At 41.0% G+C, this 25,116-nt stretch overlaps 1 protein-coding gene across 1 annotated transcript in view; it reads right to left on the bottom strand.

Annotated features, from left to right (window-relative positions):
• The window catches only part of LOC141326010 (uncharacterized), a 295,299-nt gene that overhangs the window by 153,357 nt on the left and 116,826 nt on the right, over positions 1-25,116 (bottom strand). The window contains 2 exon segments of the mRNA XM_073834721.1: positions 26-524; positions 23,374-25,106. Coding sequence (XP_073690822.1) covers positions 26-524; positions 23,374-25,106 — 2,232 coding nt within the window.

Genomic DNA, 25,116 nt, shown 5'->3' with positions numbered 1-25,116 from the left:
TCTCCAGTGTGAATTCTCATGTGACTTTCAAGGGTTGCTTTTCGAGTGAAACTCTTTCCACACTGTTGGCAGATGAAACGCTTCTCTCCAGTGTGAATTTTCATGTGGACTTTAAGGTTTATATTTTGAATGAAACTCTTTCCACACTGACGGCACGTGAACGACTTCTCTCCAGTGTGAATTTTCATGTGGTCTTTAAGGGTTCCTTTTTGTCTGAAACTCTTTCCACACTGTTGGCAGATGAAAGATTTCTCTCCTCTGTGAATTTTCATGTGGACTTTAAGGTTTGTATTTTGACTGAAACTCTTTCCACACTGACGGCACATGAAAGGCTTCTCTCCTGTGTGAATTTTCATGTGGATTTTAAGGGTTCCTTTTTGTCTGAAACTCTTTCCACACTGTTGGCAGATGAAAGATTTCTCTCCTGTGTGAATTTTCATGTGGACTTTAAGGTTTGAATTTTGACTGAAACTCTTTCCACACTGTTGACAGAGGAAACACGTCTCTCCAGTGTGAATTTTCTTGTGGACTTTAAATTCTCCTTGTTCATTGAAACTCTTTCCACGCTGAAAGCAAGTGAAAAAACTCCTAGTTCTTGCCTTCTGAGATCTTTTTTGTGCAGATGTATTTTCTGACTGTAAGGAACAAAATGATTTTTTTCCAGTTATGAGAACATGGACATTCTCAAACTGATCTTTCTCTTCAGTTTCATTCAGATCTTCTCTCTCCTCTTTCAGTGCTGTTGGGCCTAAGGTGGGAAAACAAAGAAATAATAGTTAACCCTAGTTTAATGCCACAAAGCAGGTAACACCAATCATGTAGATTCGTAATGCATGTATGCTAGATCTCATATCATGGTGTCCAAACCTAATCATAGTCTGGTGTCCTATAGAGTTTAAACTGGCTGCTATACAATTTATTCAATCTAATAATAGTTTAAGAAACCTAGATAAAGACTGATCTCAATTATGATGTAGCATTTTTATGTCTTCTAGGGGATCAAATGCAACAAATATAAGAAAGGCAGGGAAAATGGACAAACTCAACCATCAGATGAACAATTCATCACACAATAATTTTTATTAAGGGGCAATGATGTTAGCCAATCATAAAAATGGGCTGTTACGGCGAGTCCCAACCACGTTCCTGGAGGCCCCTAAACACTGCATGTTTTTCATGTATCTCCAATTAAGTGATTAATTAACTGGTTCAGGTGTGTTTGATCTGGGTCAGAGCTAAACTTTGAACAGGTTTGTAAATCTTTAGGAACAGGGTTGGACACCCCTGCACTGAGACCTAAAATGGATGACAAATGGCAAAATGACAAAGGGGGCAGCCGTGGCCTAATGGTTAGAGAGTTGGACTTGTAATCCAAAGGTTGCAGGTTCGATTCTCAGGTCCGGCAGGGATTGTAGGTGGGGGAGTGAATGTACAGCACTCTCTCCACCCTCAATACCAGGGCTGAGGCACCGATCCCCCAACTGCTCCCCGGGCAGCAATGCCGCAGCAATGGCTGCCCACTGCTCCGGGTGTGTGTTCACGGTGTGTGTGTGTTCACTACTGTGTGTGTGCGCACTTGGATGGGTTAAATGCAGAGCACAAATTCCTAGTATGGGTCACCATACTTGGCCTCACCTCACTTCCCTTCCCAAAGGAGAGATGCAAAATATGCAGTGTTGGGGCCTCAAAGAACGTGGTTGGGAACCACTGGTCTGTTACACTGAAGTGTACACACCTGGAGCACTGGGCAACTCATGCAGTTAAACTAACCTGGTTCAAGGCAGGTTAATCTGTCCAATCTGAGTCCTCTAACTCTGATATTACATTGATATTACTTACCACTGACTCTCTCCCACACAATTATTTCACTTTATTATCACTTTAAACAAATGTAAAAAGGAAACGCAACTCAAATAAAAAATAAAAATAAAAACCATAGACTACAGACAACTGTATTTACTGTTTTGTGCTCAAAATTTAATGATATTAATGATAATGATATTAAAAACATTACAAATCTTTAAGGCACTAAATTAAAAATGAAATCAGCTTACACTTTAACTGGAAACACATTTACTCATTTGAGCTAGTAATTAAGACTCTATTAGTCAGCTTACATTTTATTTTCATTTACTGCTATTATGAAAACACACTTATACATGTACAATTATAATTGCACATGTGTTATATTTTATGTCCAAAAACAAATATTTGAGCAAAATGTCTACTTTTCCCAGAATTATTGAGCTACTACTATATTGTGCTCAGACTGTTTAGCGTGCAGCAGCACTCGTTTACTTGTGTGAACCTCGTCCACTCCTTACAGTAAACTTGATATGTCTGCATGGCTGTATCCGAAATCGCCCCCTATACCCTCAAATAGGGCACTATTTGAGGGGACAGCCATTTTAAGTGGTGTTCGAAACCATAGTGGACATTCTCGAGTGCACTCATTCAATCCCACAATGCACCGCAAAAATGAGTGTACAAACGATGTACGCTCAACAGCTAGAGATAACCCATAATGCACTGTGAGAGTCGCGCGCCGACTGAATTCATGCGTCTCTCCAGACGATGGCGCCGCAGCTGAATCATCCATCTGTTCATTTTACAATGCGCTGGTCCATTGTTAAACAGCAAGCAATACTATGCAAAAGCGGCAGTTCTTCTGGAGCACTTAGTGTCCGAATTCACTCACTCGTTTTTATTCACTCCTTCAAGTGAACTGTATGAGTGGACTAATGTAGGGAATAGTGAATGAGGGTATAGGGGGCGATTTCGGATACAGCCCATGACTTTCTAACATTTACAGATGTAGAATATGCCCTGAGGAAAACACAACATCTCAAATGTATTAAACAGTACAAATAGATCCATAATCAACATAATGGACTGCTTAAAAACAAGCGTGCACATCAAACTGCCTTCACTCACTGAACCAGGATCACATTAGTGAGATTGTGTGACCTTAAATGGTCATTTATGGAACCACTTTAACCCAGATTTATTTGTTATTTAATCTCAAATCAGGTTTTGGACTTTAATGCCAGCTTCTCTTAGCCTAGAATCTAGACGCGCCCCTAGCGGCAGCAAATTACATTTGCTTCCAAGGGCAGTCTAGTAACTCTCCGTTCACTTGAGATTTCCAAAAATCCAAAATCGACCGGGCCAATCACGAGTCAGTGGGCGGGTTTAACATGATGACGACTGACCTGCGACCATAAGTTCCGTCCATAGCGAACAACTTTCTTTCGAATCGGCTTTGGCCGCCACTCTGAAAGACTTGAAGTTAAGCTTTTCTTTGAGAAAATAACATGAAACTGCACTGAGGTCGTTCTTACAAAAGTAGGATGTATTTGGAGTTGACTACGTCACTTTCTTCGTTGCTCTGATCGGTTGTAGCGCTATCCTATTGCGTGGAGAGGGAGTTTGAAAGACAATTGTTTATCCCACCCCTCCGGCTGAGCCCTGTCTATGGAGAGTGCCCAGACCCTACATTTATGTGGGTCTGGCTTGTCAGGCTAAGCTTCTCTTAGAGTCTTTTTGAAACAGCCCCAAGAGCTTGACATAACATAACATAAAATGAGTTAAGGTTAGGAGACACTGCCAACTAAACCATAAGGGCAGTCATGATTGGAGCTCCAGGGAGAAGCTTACATATAGAAGCATAATACACCTGGTATGGTTGCCTCACGAAGCTCCATGGAGCAGAGGACTTCATTCTGAGAGATAAGAGGTGGACCCAGATGTTTTCTTTGGGAGCGATGTGCTAATAGGAGACCCTCGAGAGCAGGGTGGTGAAACATCTGTCCTGGAGAGCCACAGACCTGCAGAGTTTTGCTTCAACCCTTAATCAAACACACCTGAACAACATAATCAAGGTCTGAAGGGTTACTAGAAAGCTACAGGCAGGTGAGTTTTAATTTGGGCTGGAGCTGAAATCTGCAGGACGGTGGCTCTCCAGGACCAGAGTTTGTTCCCCCTGCTCTAGAGTGAATGGAGTACTGCCAAGCTCAAAGACAGGAGCAGCCTAACTGGGAGGGGAAAAAAGCCTAAGAACCTACACAGACTGGAGTATGTTTGCTTCTCAGGCCACCTGTGGCTCTCACACGGACATTGACAGATACACTTCCTCTGTTTTGGATTACATTAATACTACCATAGACAGTGTTACAACCCAGAAACAGATCACCACATACCCAAATCAGAAACCATGGATGAACAAGGAGGTGCGTCTCCTGCTGAAAGCACGCAACACTGCCTTCAGATCAGGTGATGCACAGGCCTACAGCACTTCCAGGGCTAATCTGAAGAGGGGCATCAAAAAGGCCAAGCACTGCTACAAACTTAAGCTAGAGGAGCACTTTTCTAACTCTGACCCTCGACGCATGTGGCAGGGCATTCAGGCCATCAGCGATTACAGACCCAGCCACTCCACCCCCACAGCCACTAACGTCTTCTTCCTGGATGAGCTTAATGACTTTTATGCTCGCTTTGAGAGAGACAATACAGACACTGCCACCAAGATCGTTCCCTCAACCGACGACTCACCCATCACACTAACCTCATCTGATGAACACACCGCACTGAGCCAGATCAACGCGCGCAAGGCTGCTGGACCAGACGGTATTCCTGGCCACGTACTGAGGGCATGTGCAGAGCAGCTCGCTGGGGGTATTCACAGACATTTTTAACATGTCCCTTGCCCAAGCAATTGTTCCCACATGTTTTAAATCCACCTCCATTGTGCCAGTGCCAAAACACTCCAACCAAACATGCCTGAATGACTACCACCCTGTAGCACTCACACCCATCATTATGAAGTGCTTCGAGCGGCTGGTCCTCTCACACCAGTTTGCCTACCGTGGCAATAGGAGCACAGATGATGCAGTCTCCATAGCGCTGCACTCTGTACTCACACACCTGGACAATACAAACGAGAAATATAGTAGAAACGCTATGTGAATGGCAGTAAATTACTGAAATCTGACATAAAAAAAAGATTTTTATTTAATGTATTTTTTTTTAATCGGGACTTTTATTATGTATACGAATCCGCGATCAACCTTGAACCCGCGCATCATAAGCACCGGCGGCAAGCACCTGCCAGCGCACATGGGGTCTGTTCTGCACCCTTTATCATCCATCTCCTCAGAGACGAAAAGTGTGTCAAACCATGTAGTTTATTGGCTTTTTTTCTTGGGTTTATTCAGTGAGGATTTTGAGCCGTTCAATGTGGCATGTGCAGAGGCCTTGTTACCGAGTTCCAAAAATTCTAGAGTGTGTCTGAGTTTTTAAGTACGGATTCCCCGCGGATCCCCATCTTTGCCACTGTATTAGACAAAGCCTGCGAGGTAGTGAGGTACTCGTATGATTTCGACGGGGTCGCCATCCACCTAGAGGATGTGAGCTGCCTGAAAGCTGGGCTCCACTACCTCTTCGTGGGCAAAGTTGACCCATCGAAGGTGATCAACCACTGGCACATTCTCAGGAAGCACCTGGACTTGACCGCCTACACTGCGGAGGGCATCATGTCCTTCCGCAGGTCGATGGGCAGCGTTTTGGCCTATGTCGACGGTGGCTACTTTCTAAATATAAGTTGCGTGCCGGTCGACCCGAACAACACTGCCCCCATGTTCCGGAGCGATATTATGGTGAAGGCGCATGCCATTGGCATGATCGACGGCGTCTACAGTAACTGCCTGCGCGCGACTTGGCCAGAGCCAGCATCATAAAGAATGACCTCGCCAACCTGACGAAGATGGACGTCCTGGATGGCGACCAGAGGTTCGTGCTTGACCTCCTCGTGAGCTCAGTCAAAGATGTGAACTTCGACGTGGACATGGGCATATACCTGACACTCACCAAGTTCGGGCAGAGGGACAGAGGGTGGTTCGACCTGAGGCGGCTTGTCGACACGCGGGGAGTTGCCGACATGTCATATCACGTAGCCGTCAACATCCTCCCCTCTAGCGACGGGACCGTCAACCTCCTGTGGTCACGCTGTGGGCTGCAGGAGGTGGTGGGTCAGCGGGGGACCCTGTTCTCCTCTTATTCCATGACTGAGACGGCGAACTTTCAGAGTAACCTCGACCACCTGCCCATGGACGTTGACCCGAGGCTCATGGACGTCATGCTGAGCCAAGATGTCATGGTCAACTTTTTGCAGCTGTACACCGTGACGCCCCATTGCCACACGCCGGCCACGGCGAAGCACCCGGTGAGCCGCGTCGTGACCATGTGCGACATGCACAATGAGCGACACCGGAGGACGATCAACGCTTTAGCAGACCGGTAAGTCGGGCATCCATGCACAAGAGCACGTGTGTTTATAAAACTACACCTGTATTACAGAGTAACGGAGAGAGAGTTATCGTGAACGAATGTGATAGCGAAACATTCGAAAAAAATGTAACACTAAGAAAAAACACACACACACACACACACACACACAAAGAAGAGCATCGAAAAGCCATATTTAAAGTAACTGTATTATCTTCTGTCCTAATGCAGGTACGTGGCACACGCAGATGACCTCACGGCGAAGACGGTGACCCAGGCCTACGCCAGGTTCGAGGGGGTCTTTCTGGTCAGGCCCCAATTTCACGAGGTGCTTCACCTTCAATAAAATCCTCATGCTTTTGCTTATAAGGTTTTTCATGATCTGGCACCTCATAATCTCTCTGACCTTTTAACCCTGTACACACCAGCACTTGATATCACACACACACACACACACACACACACACTCTCTCTCTCTCACACACACACACACACACACTCACACACAAACACAGACACACACACAGGCACACTTCAAAGTCAATTCTAAGTGCTACTGTAAGGTTTGTTGATACTTCTAAACATAATGTTTCTGCTGCGTATGCTACCTAAATTATTGATCGTCTAAAAACCTAGTCATGGTTATTGTTATGTATATTCTTACCCGTTTGGTACCAATTATTTTGAGTTATTGAAATTTGATTTGGTTTTGGTTTGAAATAAATGATTTAATACTTAAAGGAGCCGTATGTAGGATTGTGGCCAAAACTGGTACTGCAATCACTTTCAAAATACTGTAGAACGATGTATCCCCTCCCGCTCCCCCCTGACTCGAGGTTGCCAGCTAAGCTGCAGGAGTAGGCTGCTAGGAGCTTCCAACGGCAAGTGATGAGTCCTACACAGTAATTTGTTTTTCTTCTGTTAATTATGCTTATGCTTCACGAGAGATGTTTTGCGAAGTAATTATGTATCGCAGAAATTTACAGATGGCGATTAGCCAAATATTTCGTAAAGATGTAGGCTACTGTAATACCACATTTCAGTCGGAACATAGGTTGTTTTCATACCCTGCTAGTGGTGCGATATAAAGCTTTTTATGAACGCATTTAGCACGGCCGACCGCGGAAAATCCACTGTGTACGCAAGCAAAGTTAGCCAAACATAGATGAATCTAACCTGTCCAGGAGAAAACTACCAACGATGGCGTCTGTCTTCAAATTCTTCTCCGTTTTCAGCCGTCTCCGTCTTTCAAAGGCATCTCCTATACAAATCCTTGTTTTATTTCGGACTTTGTCACGACGTATTTCGGATTCATAATGAGGTCTTTTACGTTTCGTAACGTTATACATGTTTTATCCGACACGCTCGTATAGCCGCAGCTGTAACAGAGCTGGCAACCCGGATCAAGAAACTCTACTGACTTCGTGATTGGTAGATAGCTGGAGGGTGGCGCCTCAGACCAAAACACAAAATGACAACAATAACATCAGTCGTGGGCTGCAACTCTCAATTTTAAATGACAATATCCTGGCCGGACCACTGTTGTCAGTGATATAAGTATTTGAAATGAACATGATTTCTTAATGTCTAGTGACATGTCAGGGCCATTTTATGATTAACTGACATAAATTTCTTACATACAGTTCCTTTAATATTTGTATAGTCTTACCTAACACAGATATATATATATATATATATATATATATATATATATATATATATATTTTTTTTTTTTTTTATTACAATTTTAACTTTTGATAAAGTCAAAAAATCAAATTCGTTTTATACAGTGGTTCATAGAGTTTAGCCTAAATGCAGCCATCCAGTGCTACAGCCATCTAGTGGTTATTGATATTATTGTTTTTTGTTCATTTTATACCAACATTAGAACACCGGGTGCCGCCACTTCAAGTCACTTCATCTTTAGCTTTTAGCTCTCTGAACTTACTGGGTTGATTTTTAAATCAAGTTAAATAAATATTTAAACTAACATAAAAATAAGCAGAATTTACATATAAAATGTTGTACTTTTAGAGGTAAATAAATTCATAAATAACACAAAAATAAGAAATAAAAAACAACAAAAAACAAACATAAATTGATAGGTTTTTTAATTGAAGATAGTGATATAACATTTTATAAAAAAAATAAAATAAATTGGATCACACATGAGACCCTTTTTTTGCCCACATTTGTCCACAAACTAAGGGCTGTAATGTGAGTACGGCTTGAGGGTTAAAGCTTATTTGTTGATGCCGTTAAAGATACGATACTGTTGATAGTATGGTTTTATTAGGCATTTTATTTTTGTCTACTTTCATTAACGCGTTGCATGTATAATTGTATTTTGTACCTTGTTCCTATTCTGTGAAGCGCTTTGAGATGCTACAACGATGCTATAAATAACGCTTATTATTATTGTTATTATTATTGTTCTTACCAGGTCATGGCGGCCTCCGATTTCTTCGCAGAGCCTATGCTCGACCGCTTGCTGGAGACAGTGCCGATGCTTGTGCCTTTCCGACAGCAAGACGGCATCAGCCTCCAGCACGTGGTGCACGCGGTAGCCAGCTACCTGAGCGGGTCCCTCCATGACCTACTGGACTATGCGTGCGGCATGGGGGGCTACGAGAAATACAAACACTTATGCACAAATGCTGTTTGTTGATTTCAGCTCAGCATTCAACACTTTCAGACACTCTAAGTTAATCCCTAAACTTAGAGACCTGGACATTAACATTTCACTGTGTAACTGGATTATGGACTTTCTGACCAATAGACCTCAGCATGTTAGGTCAGGCCACATCTCCTCCACTACTCTCACGCTCAACACTGGTGTACCACAGGGCTGTGTCCTGAGCCCCTTCCTCTACTCCCTCTTCACCCACGACTGCAGGCCTGTGTATGGATCTAACACCATCATCAAGTTTGCAGACGACACTACGGTGATCGGTCTCATCAGCAACAACGATGAGACTGCCTACAGGGAGGAGATTCAGCACCTGGCCACGTGGTGCACAGACAATAATCTGCTCCTTAACACCACCAAAACCAAGAAGCTCATTGTGGACTTCAGGAAGGGAAGAAGAGGTTCACACGAACCCATCCACATCAATGGGATGGCTGTTGAGTCTGTTTCATCTTTTAAGTTCCTGGGGACCCACATTTCAGAGGACCTATCCTGGACTACCAACACCTCCAGCCTGGTCAAGAAGACTCACCAGTGCCTGTTCTTCTTGAGAACACTTAAGAAGAACCAGCTGTCCTCAGCTTTCCTGGTGAACTTCTATCGCTGCACGATAGAAAGCATCCTTACGAACTGTGTCACAGTCTGGTATGGAAGCTGCTCTGTTGCGGAGCGTAAGGCACTGCAGCAGGTGGTGAAAACTGCCCAACGCATCATAGGGACTCCACTACCAACCGTTGAGGACATTCAGAAGAAGCACTGTTTGCGTCGAACACGCAGTATTCTTAAGGATTCCTCTCATCCCGCCCACAAACTGTTTTCTCTCCTGCCTTCCGGCAGGCGTTTCAGATGCCACAGGACTAGAACCAGCAGACTGAGGAACAGCTTCTTTCCCAGAGCTGTCTCCTTATTGAACTCTGCCCCCCTCTGACACCTCTGCCCCCCTCACACACCCCACACTCTCCCCACTACCATTGCACTACTTAATATTCATTGCACTACACTGTACATACCCATTTGTAAATGCACATTTCCTTTGCACATATACATATTGTAAATCTGTGATAAATCTATATCTACACGTCTATTTGTAAATTCTGCTTTAGTAAACAGCAACCTGTATATTATGTTCAAATCTACCTGCAATTTACATTATAGTTAATAGCAACCTGTATATTGTGTTCATCTATTTATACATTCTAATTGTAGTTAATTATCATCTGTGAATTATGTTCACAGTACTTCATCTGTAAATATTATTACTTCATCCGTAAAATATTACTCATAGCTTCCCCCTGTACATATCTCCCATTAGTGCACTTATAACTTATAAATTATACCTTTATCCTGCACTTGCTGCTTATTGCACTCCTGGTTAGACCTAAACTGCATTTCGTTGCCTTGAATCTAATCTAATCTAATATGACTGCGCACAGAGCTCATAGACAAAAGACCTTAGCTCTCAGATCAAGAGAACAATGCTCCATCCGAGACTGGTAGCTTTATCAGGCTTAACATGCTGACAAAATGAAAATGACATTGAAAATTTGAAAGCTGAAGATTCATTCACTGATGAAATGCTGCTGTTTCTTAGAGACTCACACCAGTTCTGTTGTGGATTGTGTTGGATCTATTATTGCTTTGTTGTAAAATCTGATAATATTGTGTTTAAAATGTAGGCTACATTTAAAATGTTAAATGTTCACTTAATATTACCTTTTTGTTTAACTTAGAAAATCAACATTTGAAATCATTTGGATATTCAGAGAAAATTGCACTCTTGCTCATATTTTAAAGATGAAAAGCAGTAAGTCACACTGTATGTTTCTGTATCGAAGAGTTTCTTAAATCAATATCTATGTACAGTCTGTCAACATTTGATCTTCATGCTATTAAGTGCTTCAAATCTACTTTAAAGACACAATGAACAGCAGCATGATTTGCTAAAGCAGCACTCTGTGGGCGTTCAATCATACGTACGTTGCTGGTGTGGATCCAGTCAGGTTTCACAGCAAAAATTAGGTAACTTTATGTCATTTGACCATTTACTCCCATTTAACTGTTTTTATAATAAAAGTGAAATTTTGCTTGTCAGAAATACTTGCTTTAATGTTACTTTAAATTGGGGCACTTTAAGCTCAGCATTTTGTTCACGTTCTCCTCCATCAGTTTGAGAACCACTGGTTTATACTGTTCTCATGGTAAAATACAGAACCTTCTTTATAAATATGACCTACTGCTCCACTCTGATGCTCCTGAACAGCCATCATCTATTTATTTACTTAATCATATTAATATTATTTGAATTATTTTCTTAATTTCTTCTCTTTATCTATTATATATATTGTTCCTTCTTCTTTTCCCCTTATTCCCTCCTTTTTTATACACTGTTAAATGTTTCTGTTAATTTACACCCAAATTTCAACATGATTAACCTGTTATTTTTAATAACTGCACCTTACTGTCAATTTTAGTAAATATATGTTAAATAACACCTCATTTTTGTTATTTAACACCACATTGTTAAATAACACCTCATTTTTGTTATTTAACCGCAAAATCGAAAACTCAAGATGTCGGATAGAGTTAGATGGTCTGGTATGTAACGTTATGGAGATAAATGCTGATATGCAATTTTATGCTTATTATAAAAAAGTTATAATTTATCAGTGGAGAAGTTAGCAATTTCATTTCGTTTTTTAGGTTGCTAAACAACGACTGATTCAATCAATAGTCGACGGTGCAAATCCATTACTAACAAACTAAATATTGTATGCATTTACTGAATGAAGATTAGACAAATTAAACACCTGATTTCTTGACTGCAAATGTTATCAAGAATAATCTTGCATAGCCTATTCCACAGACAGAAATAAGAAAGTTTGCGGTGTTTTCTGCGCATACGCAAATTTGTTTTGTTATCGTGGGTGTAATACCCTTTTTTTAATGCAACCATACACTTCCACTTTATTTGGCGCCACTATCGGAAATAACATGTTCATACAGTATTTTTTTGCATTCTGGAGTGGGAACCGGTAGGAGCGTAGAAGGCGGCATTTGAACCTGCAAGCAACGAACACGGAGATCCATGTCGGAAGATCGCGGTGGTTACATCGACCAAAATCACAATAATCCGGTGAGATTAAAGAATTTTTTGAAAGTCATGCATAATTTTAATGTCTATCAGTGATGCTGATGTAACGTTATACTAAACGCCACGGATTTACACGACATGAATAACTGCTAATGAGCCAAGGTGATTCAAGCTAGCGATAGTTTGTCCATTAATTTTAGAAACAACGCTATTATTTTAATGTCCATTTATGTATACGATTAAATATACAATAATAGGCTAACGTTAGGCCTATAAAGTTTAAGTAGCATTCCCGTTGTAAAGTTTGTGTGGCATTCTTGCTATGTGCACGTCTGGTTAAAGCAGATTCATCCTGAAAATCAAACGGCTAACATAAATCTATTTACTGATAGCTGTCTATGATGCTAATAGTTGGTCTAAGACTGTATAAATACAGTATCAAATTTGATGAATTCATGTCAGCTGCTCGTCTTTGATGGATTATAGCTGTTTGGGCTACCAGACATGCTGGTGTGACTATTTTTATATATCTCATTCTATCTATATATCTATCTATCTCACTCAGTGGTAGTCTTATGTCATTAATATTGTGTTTAATTTGTTCTATGTCCTAGGCATATGCCACTGCAGCTGACCTTGAGAGTTTCTCTCTCCTGCAACTCCTCGTCTGATACTTCTTGGTAAGTTGGTTTTAGATAAGACAGTTGGCTTTAGTGTTGTATGTGGTGAATTCAATGGTATCAAACTAAACTGTATTAAAAATGAAAACTAAAACAGAAATTTGACAGTTAAAACTTTTCTTTTCAACTTTGTGACAGGGTTGGTGTTTTTTTTTTGTTTTTTTTTCCTGTTTTTACATCTTTAACCTATAGTACCAGGAGGAGGCAGCCTGCACGCTTGAATTCATCCAGAGGTAAGATATTGTCTGTTAACACCTGCATTTTTTTCTGGCCTATAGCTGTGTCTCAAGCATGGTTTCAACAGGTCTGGTGATGGGATTTTGCAATTAACTTTGATTTAGAGAGTTGAAATCATCCCGAAAAAGAAAGTTAAAAAGTTTTAGTGCAGCTTACAATAGTCACAGAGGCAAGAAGATAGTGCATGTTGAGGATAGTTCATACATTTGTTGTCTTTGTTGTAATTTTTCAGATGCTTTGTGGGTATAAACCCAGAAAAACTAACAAAGGCTGCAAAGGGGAAGAAAAGAAGAACCGTCAATTCACACACCAGCCTCTTGCGCAAGCTCATGGACTTTCAGTGGGATTTCATTTGAAAATGGTGAGTAAGATGTATACATTGCACACATGTTCAAACAGCAAAGACTCAGGAGGCTGGGGAAATTCATTCTAATGTTCATTCTCAACTGCCTTTCAAAGTTACAATGCTGAACTCCTCTTTCATGCTCTTTTGCCATTCTTTTTTGTTCTTTCAATGAATTGTACTCATCACACCTTTAGTTAGGTCAAGTCATTTGATATAATTTTGGATTAAACATGTGAAACTATGAAACTCATCTCTCTCTCTTTCTCTCTCTCTTATACAGACCCCAAGACTTTGCAAAGGATCCTCATTGTGTGCTTTGAGAAAATGGTTAGTGTTCTAAGCAGTGAAAGTGTTTTTATTGTTTATTGCTCTTTATTGATGAAGAGTTCCATTAAGTGTTAAAGGATAACTGTTGCCAAAATGCAACCTGGGCTGTTTTTTTTTTTATTTTACTGTAAACGAGACAAACTTATACCTAAAAGCATAATTACGACAAACGAGACGTTTTTTAGATTGACTGTGATTTAGTTTTTTTGGTCAGTGGCCGGTGAATGGGAGAACTAGGGGCATGTTTTTGAGCGTATCAAAATCAATAATCTTTACAACACTAAGAAGGCTGGACACACCATGAAACTTTGCTCGAAGTATCGCCTGGGTCTCTACACATGAACTCCATCATTGACAACATTGTTTTTGTACACAGAGTTTACTAATAAGAACGTTTTTGAACAACTCACTTTCACTGTTTGAGTCTCCGTCTTGCCAGTCAAGAAGTATCGATCTCCGAATGCGACGTAATACTGAGGGGTGTGAAGATGGATAGCTCCTAAAGCATATTTCCATGTAAATGCACGGCTAATTCGTTGTTTTGTCGTAAGTGAAAAACAATATTAACCTTCTAGTTGTAAAAAGAGCCTCATATAAGAAACATTCACATATAAGAATCTCACACTCTGAGATTGATTCCTCTTGACTGGCAAAATGGAGACTCAAACAGTGAAAGTGAGTTGTTCAAAAATGTTCTTTTTAGTGAACTGTGTGTACATGAACAATGTTCTCAATGCTGGAGTTCATGTGTAGAGACCCAGACGATACTTCGAGCAAAGTTTCATGGTGTGTCCAGCCTTCTTAGTGTTGTAAAAATATCGATTTTGATACGCTCAAAAATATGCCTCTAGTTCTCCCATTCACCGGCCACTGACCACAAAACTAAATCACGGTCAATCTCAAAAACGGCTCGGTTGTCGTAATTATGCTTTTAGATATAAGTTTGTCTCATTTACAGTATAAAAAAAAAAAAAAAAACAGCCCAGGTTGCATTTTGGCAATATTTATCCTTTAAGTATTGGTTTGAATGTATTCATACTTGTTGAATTTTAATGGTTTAGGTAACTGTAAGTGTTGAGGTTCAGTATTTTGTTATAATGAACAATGTATTTGGGTTTAAAAATGTATTTGCTACTTTTTAAGCCATGAACATGAGAAAATGAGATTTGTTTGTGATTAATCTGAGCCTATGTGTAACATTTTTATGTGACCAGGAGGAGTCACAGTGTATATCCTTGGTTTGAGTTTTTTAGCTGAATTTTAGCAGCAGTTCAGGGATCATTAAATGTTGAGGTTTAGGGCCCTATCTTGCACCGACGCAGCGAAGAGCCAAACGCAAGTGTCTTTGCTAGTTTAAAACAGACACCGTTGTTATTTTCCGTTCAGCGACCACAGATGTCAGCAATGAAGATGATATCCGTGATTGGTCTGATCCATGTGTGCCTACATTTGTATGTGTTTACCTATCAGTGTTTGTATTACAATAAAAAAAGTTAATTTCAACACGGAACTATTTGTTTTCTTTCACTTAAGTGTTATCTGATGGATTATTCCAATTCTTGTATTATCTCAAGCTAGAATATGTCTATAACAATCAGTAGTACACGTTAATATGCTAAACATAATTAATATTTAATGGAAACAAAATAAATGGTGATTTAACAGGAAAATAATGGTAACACTGCTGCCAGTTATTTCCTGTTTTATTCTGTGATTCACAGTAAATTCCTGTTGAAAAACATTACGGGGAGTGCACTGTAAAAAAACATTTACAGTAATTAACTGTTAAAATAACAGGAAAATAATGGTAACCCTGCTGCCAGTAATTTCCTGTTATTTAACAGGGAAATAATTAACAGTGTATTTTTATTAGGGATGCATGATATTTATCGGACAGATAAATTATCGACCGATATGGGTAAAAATGACGTAATTTTTATTGCTCCGATAAATAAATGAAACCCGATCCGATAAAGTACTTTTGCTGGTAAATCAATTAATCAGTCTGGTTTATCTGAGATTCATCTGCTTTCCGAGTGCAAGTGACTGCAGCTGTAAAATGCAGTGACTCTCAGCCTTTGTCGCGTTTAATACGTCATCACCTGTCGTCATCATCGCCTTCGCAGGTCTGGAAGTTTTTCACGGTGACAGAGGAGCACAATGCTACTGCTATTTGCAACACATGTTTAGCAAGGATTCCGAGAAGAGGTAAAAAGCCGTTAAGTCTTAACAATCTTATATCTCACTTCAGAGGTCGTCATCGCGGTGAATCTGTTTTAGGGGCCTTTCACATGTCGCGCATAAAAAAGCGTGGAAAACGCTGAAGCGCCGCCTTCTCTTTCTTTCCAAACCCAAAGTCTTTGCCAAACCGCTCTGTAGTTTGAGCTCCAGTGGCGTCTCCATAAAGACGCGGTAGTTTCAGCAAAGAATAAATAGATTTTCAGCATTAAAAATCGCTTGCAGTAGCTCTGTTATCAAATTTATTTAAAAATGTTTATTCCTGTACAGTTTTGATAAGCTGTTTCTCCACCTTGCCAGTGCTTTCAGTGTTTTTAAGGGAAAGGATGAAGCTGATTGGTTGGTTCATGTCACATGACCTGCGTTGCACTTGTAGCATTCTGAAGAGTTCAGAGTTTTTGTCTCTATTCTGATGTTTTATTCCTCGCCTTGTACGATTTGCTGCTGCACACATTCATAATATGATCAATAAGAATGGACTGCATGTAAGCTTTACCACAGACATTTGGACATCTGACTTTACTCCATGATGCACTTTTCATTTTTTCCAGGTTGACAAAATGTCAAAGCATTTTATTTTATTTATAATTGTGGTGCCTTACACAAAAAAATAAAAACATTTTTGAAGAGTCAGGACTGTGTGCTATGATTGTTAGACCCAGATATATAATATAAATTTCATTAGTTTATCTTAGATTTTGTATTCTCCTGTGTGCACAAAATTGTCATATAAAAATATGAATGTATTGGTTATCGTTATCGGTATCGACCAAAAGAAGGACTTAATTATCGGCTATCGGTATCGGTTAGATTTTTTCATATCGTGCATCCCTAATTTTTATATATACAAGATATAGAAGTGTACAACTAATACATTACAATCTTACGCCTCACATAATTACAACTAAATTGTTTGTGGTTTGTTTTGGCTTTTTTTTATTGTCAGACTTGCTTTATATTTGCAGCACTGTTTGGAGACAGCATGCAGTCACCAAATATGATTACTCACATTTCAAGCTTTGTGCAAAATTATTATTATTTATATATACATATATATATATATATATATATATATATATATATATTGTGGCGAGGCGTCTGCCCGCCCCCCTAATTTTCATCACCACCCCGTCCCGTATTCGCCGCCCTTCTCCAGGCTCCCGACGGGAGTGGGTGTGTAGGGGAGAGGAGGGGCGTGTAATCGGCTCGGGCTGGCGGCGTGTGATGGGGACACCTGATGTAAATGAAGCCTCATCACCGCCGCTGTTTAAATCCCGAGCGCGCCTCTCCTCGGGAGACCGGTCTCTTTCCCCCGTGCATGCACGCTGGTGTCCTCGCGGGTCCAGGAGGGGGTGAAGAGGGAATCCCGCGCCACAAGAGTTTGGAGAGCCGCCGGACCCGCGGTCCGGTTGAGGCCGCCAGAAGCCGCCGCCCCAGCGCCGGACAGCTCGAGAGGGATGAGCCTGCCGGAGATGCCGCCGCCCTAGCACCCCGGCGCTAGCATGGAAAGCGCCCGCGGCCGCCGGACTCCGCCCCTCTCCTGGACCCTTCCCCTCTGAACACTACCGTTCCGTCACGCTGCCCCAGCACCCGAGGACACCAGACTCCCCTTTTATTTTGGACACTGTTTTACTTTATGGACTCACTTTCCCTTATTTTCTGTTTAATAAAAGCCTCTCCGAGGCCTGACGCCACACCCACTGTGTCTGTCGTTTGCCCCTCCCGCCACAGTGGTGGAGGATGCGGGCAAGGCGGGGCTTAGACAGCGCAGTGGGCAACACCTGATGACGTCATCCCCTCTCGCTCGCAAAAGTTCGTGAAAACCCGGACAGGGACGGAGGAACGACGGAGACGGCCTCCCAGCCGCAAGAAGGGTAAGTGATGTTTCAGTTAGTCACTTATCCTGCGGTTGGTTGAGGCTGTCGACTAATACCGGTTTTTCTGTCCCTGTTCCGGTACGCGGCGAGAGGGAGCGTTGCCTTGGAGAGGAATCCCCGCCCACTCCGACCGCTGGAGCCTGGATGAGGAAGGTAGCACTCCTGCGTGGGCGGCGACCTTAGGACGGGGATGTCGCTTGGGGGGGGGAATGTGGCGAGGCGTCTGCCCGCCCCCCTAATTTTCATCACCACCCCGTCCCGTATTCGCCGCCCTTCTCCAGGCTCCCGACGGGAGTGGGTGTGTAGGGGAGAGGAGGGGCGTGTAATCGGCTCGGGCTGGCGGCGTGTGATGGGGACACCTGATGTAAATGAAGCCTCATCACCGCCGCTGTTTAAATCCCGAGCGCGCCTCTCCTCGGGAGACCGGTCTCTTTCCCCCGTGCATGCACGCTGGTGTCCTCGCGGGTCCAGGAGGGGGTGAAGAGGGAATCCCGCGCCACAAGAGTTTGGAGAGCCGCCGGACCCGCGGTCCGGTTGAGGCCGCCAGAAGCCGCCGCCCCAGCGCCGGACAGCTCGAGAGGGATGAGCCTGCCGGAGATGCCGCCGCCCTAGCACCCCGGCGCTAGCATGGAAAGCGCCCGCGGCCGCCGGACTCCGCCCCTCTCCTGGACCCTTCCCCTCTGAACACTACCGTTCCGTCACGCTGCCCCAGCACCCGAGGACACCAGACTCCCCTTTTATTTTGGACACTGTTTTACTTTATGGACTCACTTTCCCTTATTTTCTGTTTAATAAAAGCCTCTCCGAGGCCTGACGCCACACCCACTGTGTCTGTCGTTTGCCCCTCCCGCCACAATATATATATATATATATATATATATATATAGACTAATTCCATACTATAGTTACAACTGAACCAGATGCATGTCTACACACATTATTCATTAATATCTTTAATTTCAGTTTTGCGAATAAAATCCAAGATACCTGATGATGTTTGTTCGTCAGTATCTTCATGTTTGACTCTGAATGTTTCTTCAATCTTAATGTCTTCATTCTCCTCTTTAATAAACACCATCTTTATAATAGTGTGTCACATGGATCTCAGTTGATTCTCCAGGAGTTTTTCTGTGTTTGAACACTTTGTCCTGTTTAAGATGAGAATAAATAATAGAAAGAAAAATCAATGCAAAGTAAATCTCTGGGTGCGTCTCAATCAGCTCCTAGTTCAGTAGTCAGTGCATTAGTAAGACAGAGTTAATAGACTTATATATAAACATTTATAAAACAAACAAATTACCAAGAAGGTTCATAATTAGATAAGCTTTTTTTAATTATATTTGGTATTCGATTTTTTGTTCATATCTAATATATTACACTTTCATGAAATCATTCTCGGTTGTGATTCACTCGTTTGTGTTTGTTGTTGTCGTTTGTAGTCCGCGTGCCGCTGAATCGAATCACTGAATCATTTCACAAATTATTTGATTCAAATGATTCGAATTCTCAGTTCCAATCATCACTTCTTATCATCACACGATTGATTCATGTTGCGGCACAGCAGAGATGAGCCACTATCCAGAGGGGGGCGAATTAATCGACGCGCCAGTCCATGGTTAATCTTTTTCTTTGCTTTATTTTCACCAAAACATAGTGCTGAACATTCAGTTGCTAAAACATTAGCTCCGATCTTTCAAACCCGCGGACCACACGGTCTAAAAATTGTGTCCGCTCCCCTTACTCTCGCTCCACCTACTCCTCACCTGCCCTAAATGCAGAGTCGTCATTAAATAATAAAAGTCCCCAATACACAAACTCGTTACATTCAAAACAAATAATCAAATAAACACAAATAATTATAATTAACAAATTAAACAAACTAAATTGTATTCAAATTATTAAATCAGTCCATTCAATGAAAAAATAGAAAAAGAAATGGCTCCAACATTCCGGCCCCTAATTGTCAGCTTGTGACAATTACTTCAAAAAATAACAGAGCCATAACTTTTAACAAAAGTAACAAAAGAAAGAAAAATTCAAAAATTATCCAAAATACCGCAGCATCTTTTAATTGGTGGGTTTCTTCGGATCCTCATGACATGTTTTTTAGAAAACATAATTTGCTAATAGGTCTCTCCAGAATACTGTTCTTCGTTCTCACTTTAACTCTCCGTACATATCCTTTGCTGTCTGGGAATGTCTCCAAGATTCGACCTAAAGGCCAAGAACTCCGTGGTGAAGTACCATCAATAATGAGAACAATATCGCCAGTTTTCAGGTTTTGTTTGTCTTCTGCCTCTTCTGCATTAACGGCAGGTACTCTCTAATCCATCGTTTCCAGAAAAGATCACTGATGTACTGTACTTGTTTCCATCTTCTTCTGGAATAGATGACATCCTTCTGAAAAATCCCGGGAGGCAAGATAGGAATTCCTTTCAACTGAAGCAAATGATTAGGGGTTAAAGTTTCTGGGTCTTTGGAATCCTCTGAAACTGTAGTAATTGGACGATCATTGAGTATAGCTTCCACCTCACATAAAGCAGTCTGTAGGCCTTCATCGTCAAGAGTCTGCTGTCTCAAGACAGAGTATAGGATCTTTTTGATAATTCGAATGATTCGTTCCCATACACCTCCATGATGAGAACCTAAGGGAGGATTAAAAGTCCACTTCACATTCTCTCTCAGCAGTACCTTCTGTATTCTGTCCTGATTGATATCAGCAAGTGCCTCTCTCAATTCTCGCTCTGCCCCAATAAAGTTAGTTCCATTATCCGAAATTAACTCTTTAACTTGACCCCTTCTACACATAAATCTTCTGAGCGCACAAATACAGGAATCTGTGTTCAGCGAATAAGCCATTTCAAGATGAACAGCTCTACTATTGAAGCAGGTAAATATCACTCCATATCTTTTGACATGTGCTCTCCCCCTCTTCACCTCAATGGGACCAAAGTAATCGATTCCAACGTGACTGAAGGGTGGTAAATCAGGAGTGATTCGATTTAGGGGCAAATCTGCCATCTTTTGTTCAATTGCAGATCCATGCCAACGTCTGCAGAATAAACAATCCCTGATGACTTTTCTGGCAACAGCATTACCTTTGGTAATCCAATACCTTTTATGCAGTTTGGCAAGTAGTTGGCTTCTACCACAATGACCGGACATCTTATGAATATGATCCATTAACAGAGTACACAAACGACTTTCATTGGGTAGAATAGCTGGATGCTTGAACTCTTCTGGCATCGCCATCCTGCTCAACCTTCCACCGACTCTTAAGATGCCATTGTCTAAGATCGGATCCAACTTGTATATTCTGCTACTGGCTCTTACAGCATGACCTTTGTTTAACAAGGTTATTTCATCTTGAAAGCTCTGTTGTTGAACATGACGAACAAGAGATTCTTCTGCAAGTGCAATATCTTCTACTGCTAAAGTTTGGGTACCAAGCTGGGATTTCATCTTAATCATGTAATCATCAAGTACTTCTTGAGCTTTGGGATACTGTAGAAAGATGACTGCTGCTTCTTTCCGTTTTTGACTCAAGTACAGAAGCATAGATCTACATTTCAACAACCATGCGGTTGCTCTTCGCAAGTTTTCCCATGATGAAAAGTGCTGTATTAACCCTCTGGGGACTGAGGGTGTTTTTGGGCCCTGAAGAAGTTTTGACATGCCCTGACATTTGTGCTTTTTTCAGTATCTTAAAAACATATGAATGGCCCAAATCTGATTATATTGTAATCAGCACAATTTGGGCTACAATAATATGTAAGCAACATGAATGTACATGTTTGTGTTTTTGAGAAAACAACGTTTATGCGTGCTTAGTGAAAAACAAAATTTTTGAAGTCACTGAAATAAAGTCATGAAACACATACAGAATATTTGTTCACAAGACTTTGAGAACAGGATGTGTTAGGCTAGAGTTTTTTCTATCAAATGATGTGAAAATCATCTCGTTCACTTGTTTACACAAAACAGTATATTGATTTAAATTTTTGAAGACACTTTTTGTTTAGAATGGCTGTATTCGAGAAGGCGTGAATGATCATGAATAATGCTGTGATTCACACCTGAGAAGACAAAGACCTGCATAATGAGCCGCATAATTAGTTATTCAGTCAGATGACTGAGAGGAACAAAGGAATGAATGAAGGAGGAATATAAGGACAAAATATGTTTGTAGCTTATTTTGAATAGATTTATTTATCAAGAAAAATAACTTGAGATTCACTTGTGAACTTCTTTAACATCTGAAGATGGTACAGTGCTCTCAGGAAAACAGTTTGAGGAGACTCAAGTAAATGTCAGCAGGATTCATGTGTTGAGCAGGTTTCCAATCACTAAAAACAACAAAACAAAACATCTTTGAGCATGTTAATATCAGCAGCATCATACTATTTATTTATATATATATATATTATGATTTTGTAGTCATAGACCCACGCATTTTGTAAAAACGTAAAAAGGACATTTTATATCTGAGAAACTAATAAAAATTGTTTATCGTGTTAAACATCCATTCGAGAACACAGTATTAATACATATTGTCAAAACATACACTAAGTGTAAACCCTCATATTACATCCTACTGTTGTAAGATACATTAATAACTAAATAAATAATTATGATCTTATAGTCAAACATAAGCATGCTTTGTGTGTATTATAGAATACAAAGAAACTAGGCTATATTATAACTGTTAAGCTTAAATGTGAACACTATAACCTTTATATTGCATCATTCTTTATTGAACAGACTATTAAAAACATACTGGCATCGTGAGTCATTTAGATGCAGTGAAATGAAACGTACTTTATAATGTTTCACTTGCTGTAGTCAGGAATTATAGTTGGCAAAAAGTCTTAACTGGTAAAATGTTTGCACATTCTGTCACAGTAATAACTAACAAGTAGGCTAATAAGAGAAAAAAAAACTTACTCATGTCTTCTGAAGTACGTTTTATTCCTGACAGAGTCTTCTTCCAGAAATGACTAACTTGAACGAAGTTTCTCCTTTGTTTACCGTGATGTGGGCGTCTACTTTTGGCGCGGCGCCCTCACGTGGACGATTTGAATATGAATAGCGAACAGCTCGTGGGCGTGATCTAATTATAAAATAATGAAGCAGACCAGAGAGACTGGACATCGTGTTGGTTTCATATTGATTATTTTATCACAGGATATTTGTTTTCGGTAAAACTTACTTCGTTTAAAAGTATACATATCAAGCTTTGTCTAGACATATTGCTCATGTCTCTGTGTTGTGTATTGGCTGAGTTATAGTATATTTTACTGACGCGTTTCTGAATGAAGATCACGGAGATCAACGCGGCAGACAGCACACCCTTTTTGTTTTCTTTATTTTGCAAAATCACAATGTTTTTTGATTTTGTGAGTATATACAAATAAAAGTAGACCCTTTACAGATTCGATTGATGTACTGCTTTTATCTGTACAATCAGAAATGACAAAGTAATTAAAGTTCCTTTTGGGAAACTGCCTCAAAACGCCCCAGGGCGTTTTTCATCCCCAGGGGGTTAACTTGCTGAATGGAGTTGAATCAGCAGTGGTGATAGTAAAAACAGCGGTTGATCTCTTTACCTCTGGATCACTGTCTGAAATGCAAAGTGATTCTTGAGGCAATTTAGGCCAGTCTGCAACAGGACTTTTCAAATATTCTGGACCTTTGAACCATCTTCCATCATTCTTGAACAAGCTAGACCTTACGCCGCGAGAGGCGTCATCAGCAGGATTAGCGGCAGACTTCACATACCGCCACTGAAACTTCTGTGTCAGATTTCTGATAGTTGAAACTCTATTAGCTACATATGTCTGGAATCTGCTAGTGTCATTCGAGATGTATTTGAGGACTGATGTACTGTCCGTCCAAAACACAGAATCATCCAAAACTAGCTCCAGTTCTTCCTTCAACATTCTATCGACTTTTGAAGCGAGAACTGCGGCAGCCAATTCGAGTCTAGGGATAGTCATCACTTTCAGCGGGGCTACTCTTGCTTTACCAATCACAAAAACAACATGGACAAAACCACTGTCATCTGCAAGACGTAAATAGCTAGCTGTACCATAACCGATTTCGCTAGCATCACTGAAGTGGTGTAATTGAGCACTACATATTTTTCCAAAGTTGTTGGGTATAAAGCATCTCCTAAAGCTCAAGTTCGAAAGTAGCTTGAGCTCCTCTAGCCACGTATTCCATTTTTGTGCAAAGGCTGCAGGAATTTCTTCATCCCAACCATAATTCATCCTGCACAACTCCTGTACAATCCTTTTAGCTGGCAGCATTACTGGAGCAAGAAATCCAAGTGGGTCATAAACTGAATTGGTAACTGACAAAATGCCTCTTCTGGTAAACTGTCGTTGTTTCAAACACATTTTGAAGACAAAAGTATCAGACTCTGTATCCCACTGAAGTCCCAATGCGCTATCCACAGGAAGTTCATCTCTGCGCAAGTCGAGATGTCTCACTTCTTTAGATCTCTCCTCCACAGGGATTGAAGCTAGTACATTGCGGCTATTACTAACCCATTTGGTGAGCTTAAATCCACCAGTAGCACATACTGCAATGAGCTCCTGCACCAACAGGATGGCTTGTCTTTCATCCGAGACAGACTTAAGGCAATAATCTACATAAAAGTTGTTATGAATTGTGGATAAAACTTCTGAATCAACTTTGCCTTCATTATCATCTGCCGTCTTCCTTAACGCAAAGTTGGCACAACTGGGGGAGGAAACAGCTCCAAAGAGATGTACAGTCATTCTGAACTCTTTCAACGGTTGATCAATATCCCCATCAGGCCACCACAAGAATCTCAAAAAGTCAAGGAACTCCTCAGGAACCTTTACTTGGTGAAACATACCCTCAATATCCGCCATCACAGCTATAGGTTCTTGGCGAAACCGGAGGATTACACCTAAGAGGGTATTCGTGAGATCTGGACCCTGCAACAATTCTGAATTCAGTGAAGAACCTTGAAATGAGGCAGCACAATCAAATACCACTCTGATTTTCTTTTTTCTTTTGTGGTAGATTCCATGATGGGGGATGTACCATACTCTGCCATCATTTCTATCAAGCTCCTCTTCTGGTACCTTTTCTGCATGACCCTTTTTTAGGATGTCGCCAATAAAATCTTTGTAGTCTAATAAGAATGCTTCATCCTTCTTAAACCTCTTGAGTATACTTAGGGCTCGTTGTTCTGCAATCTTTTTGTTGTCAGGCATGGTGATGTTAGGTTTACGGAACGGAAGACATATTTGGTAATGACCATCTTGTCTAACAACAGAGTTGTTCACCAGTTCTAAGAATTTCTGATCTTCATAAGA

Source organism: Garra rufa, chromosome 2 (assembly GCF_049309525.1).
Source record: "Garra rufa chromosome 2, GarRuf1.0, whole genome shotgun sequence".
NCBI classification, from domain to species: Eukaryota; Metazoa; Chordata; class Actinopteri; order Cypriniformes; family Cyprinidae; genus Garra; species Garra rufa.
This window is presented reverse-complemented; position numbering and strand designations above follow the sequence as displayed.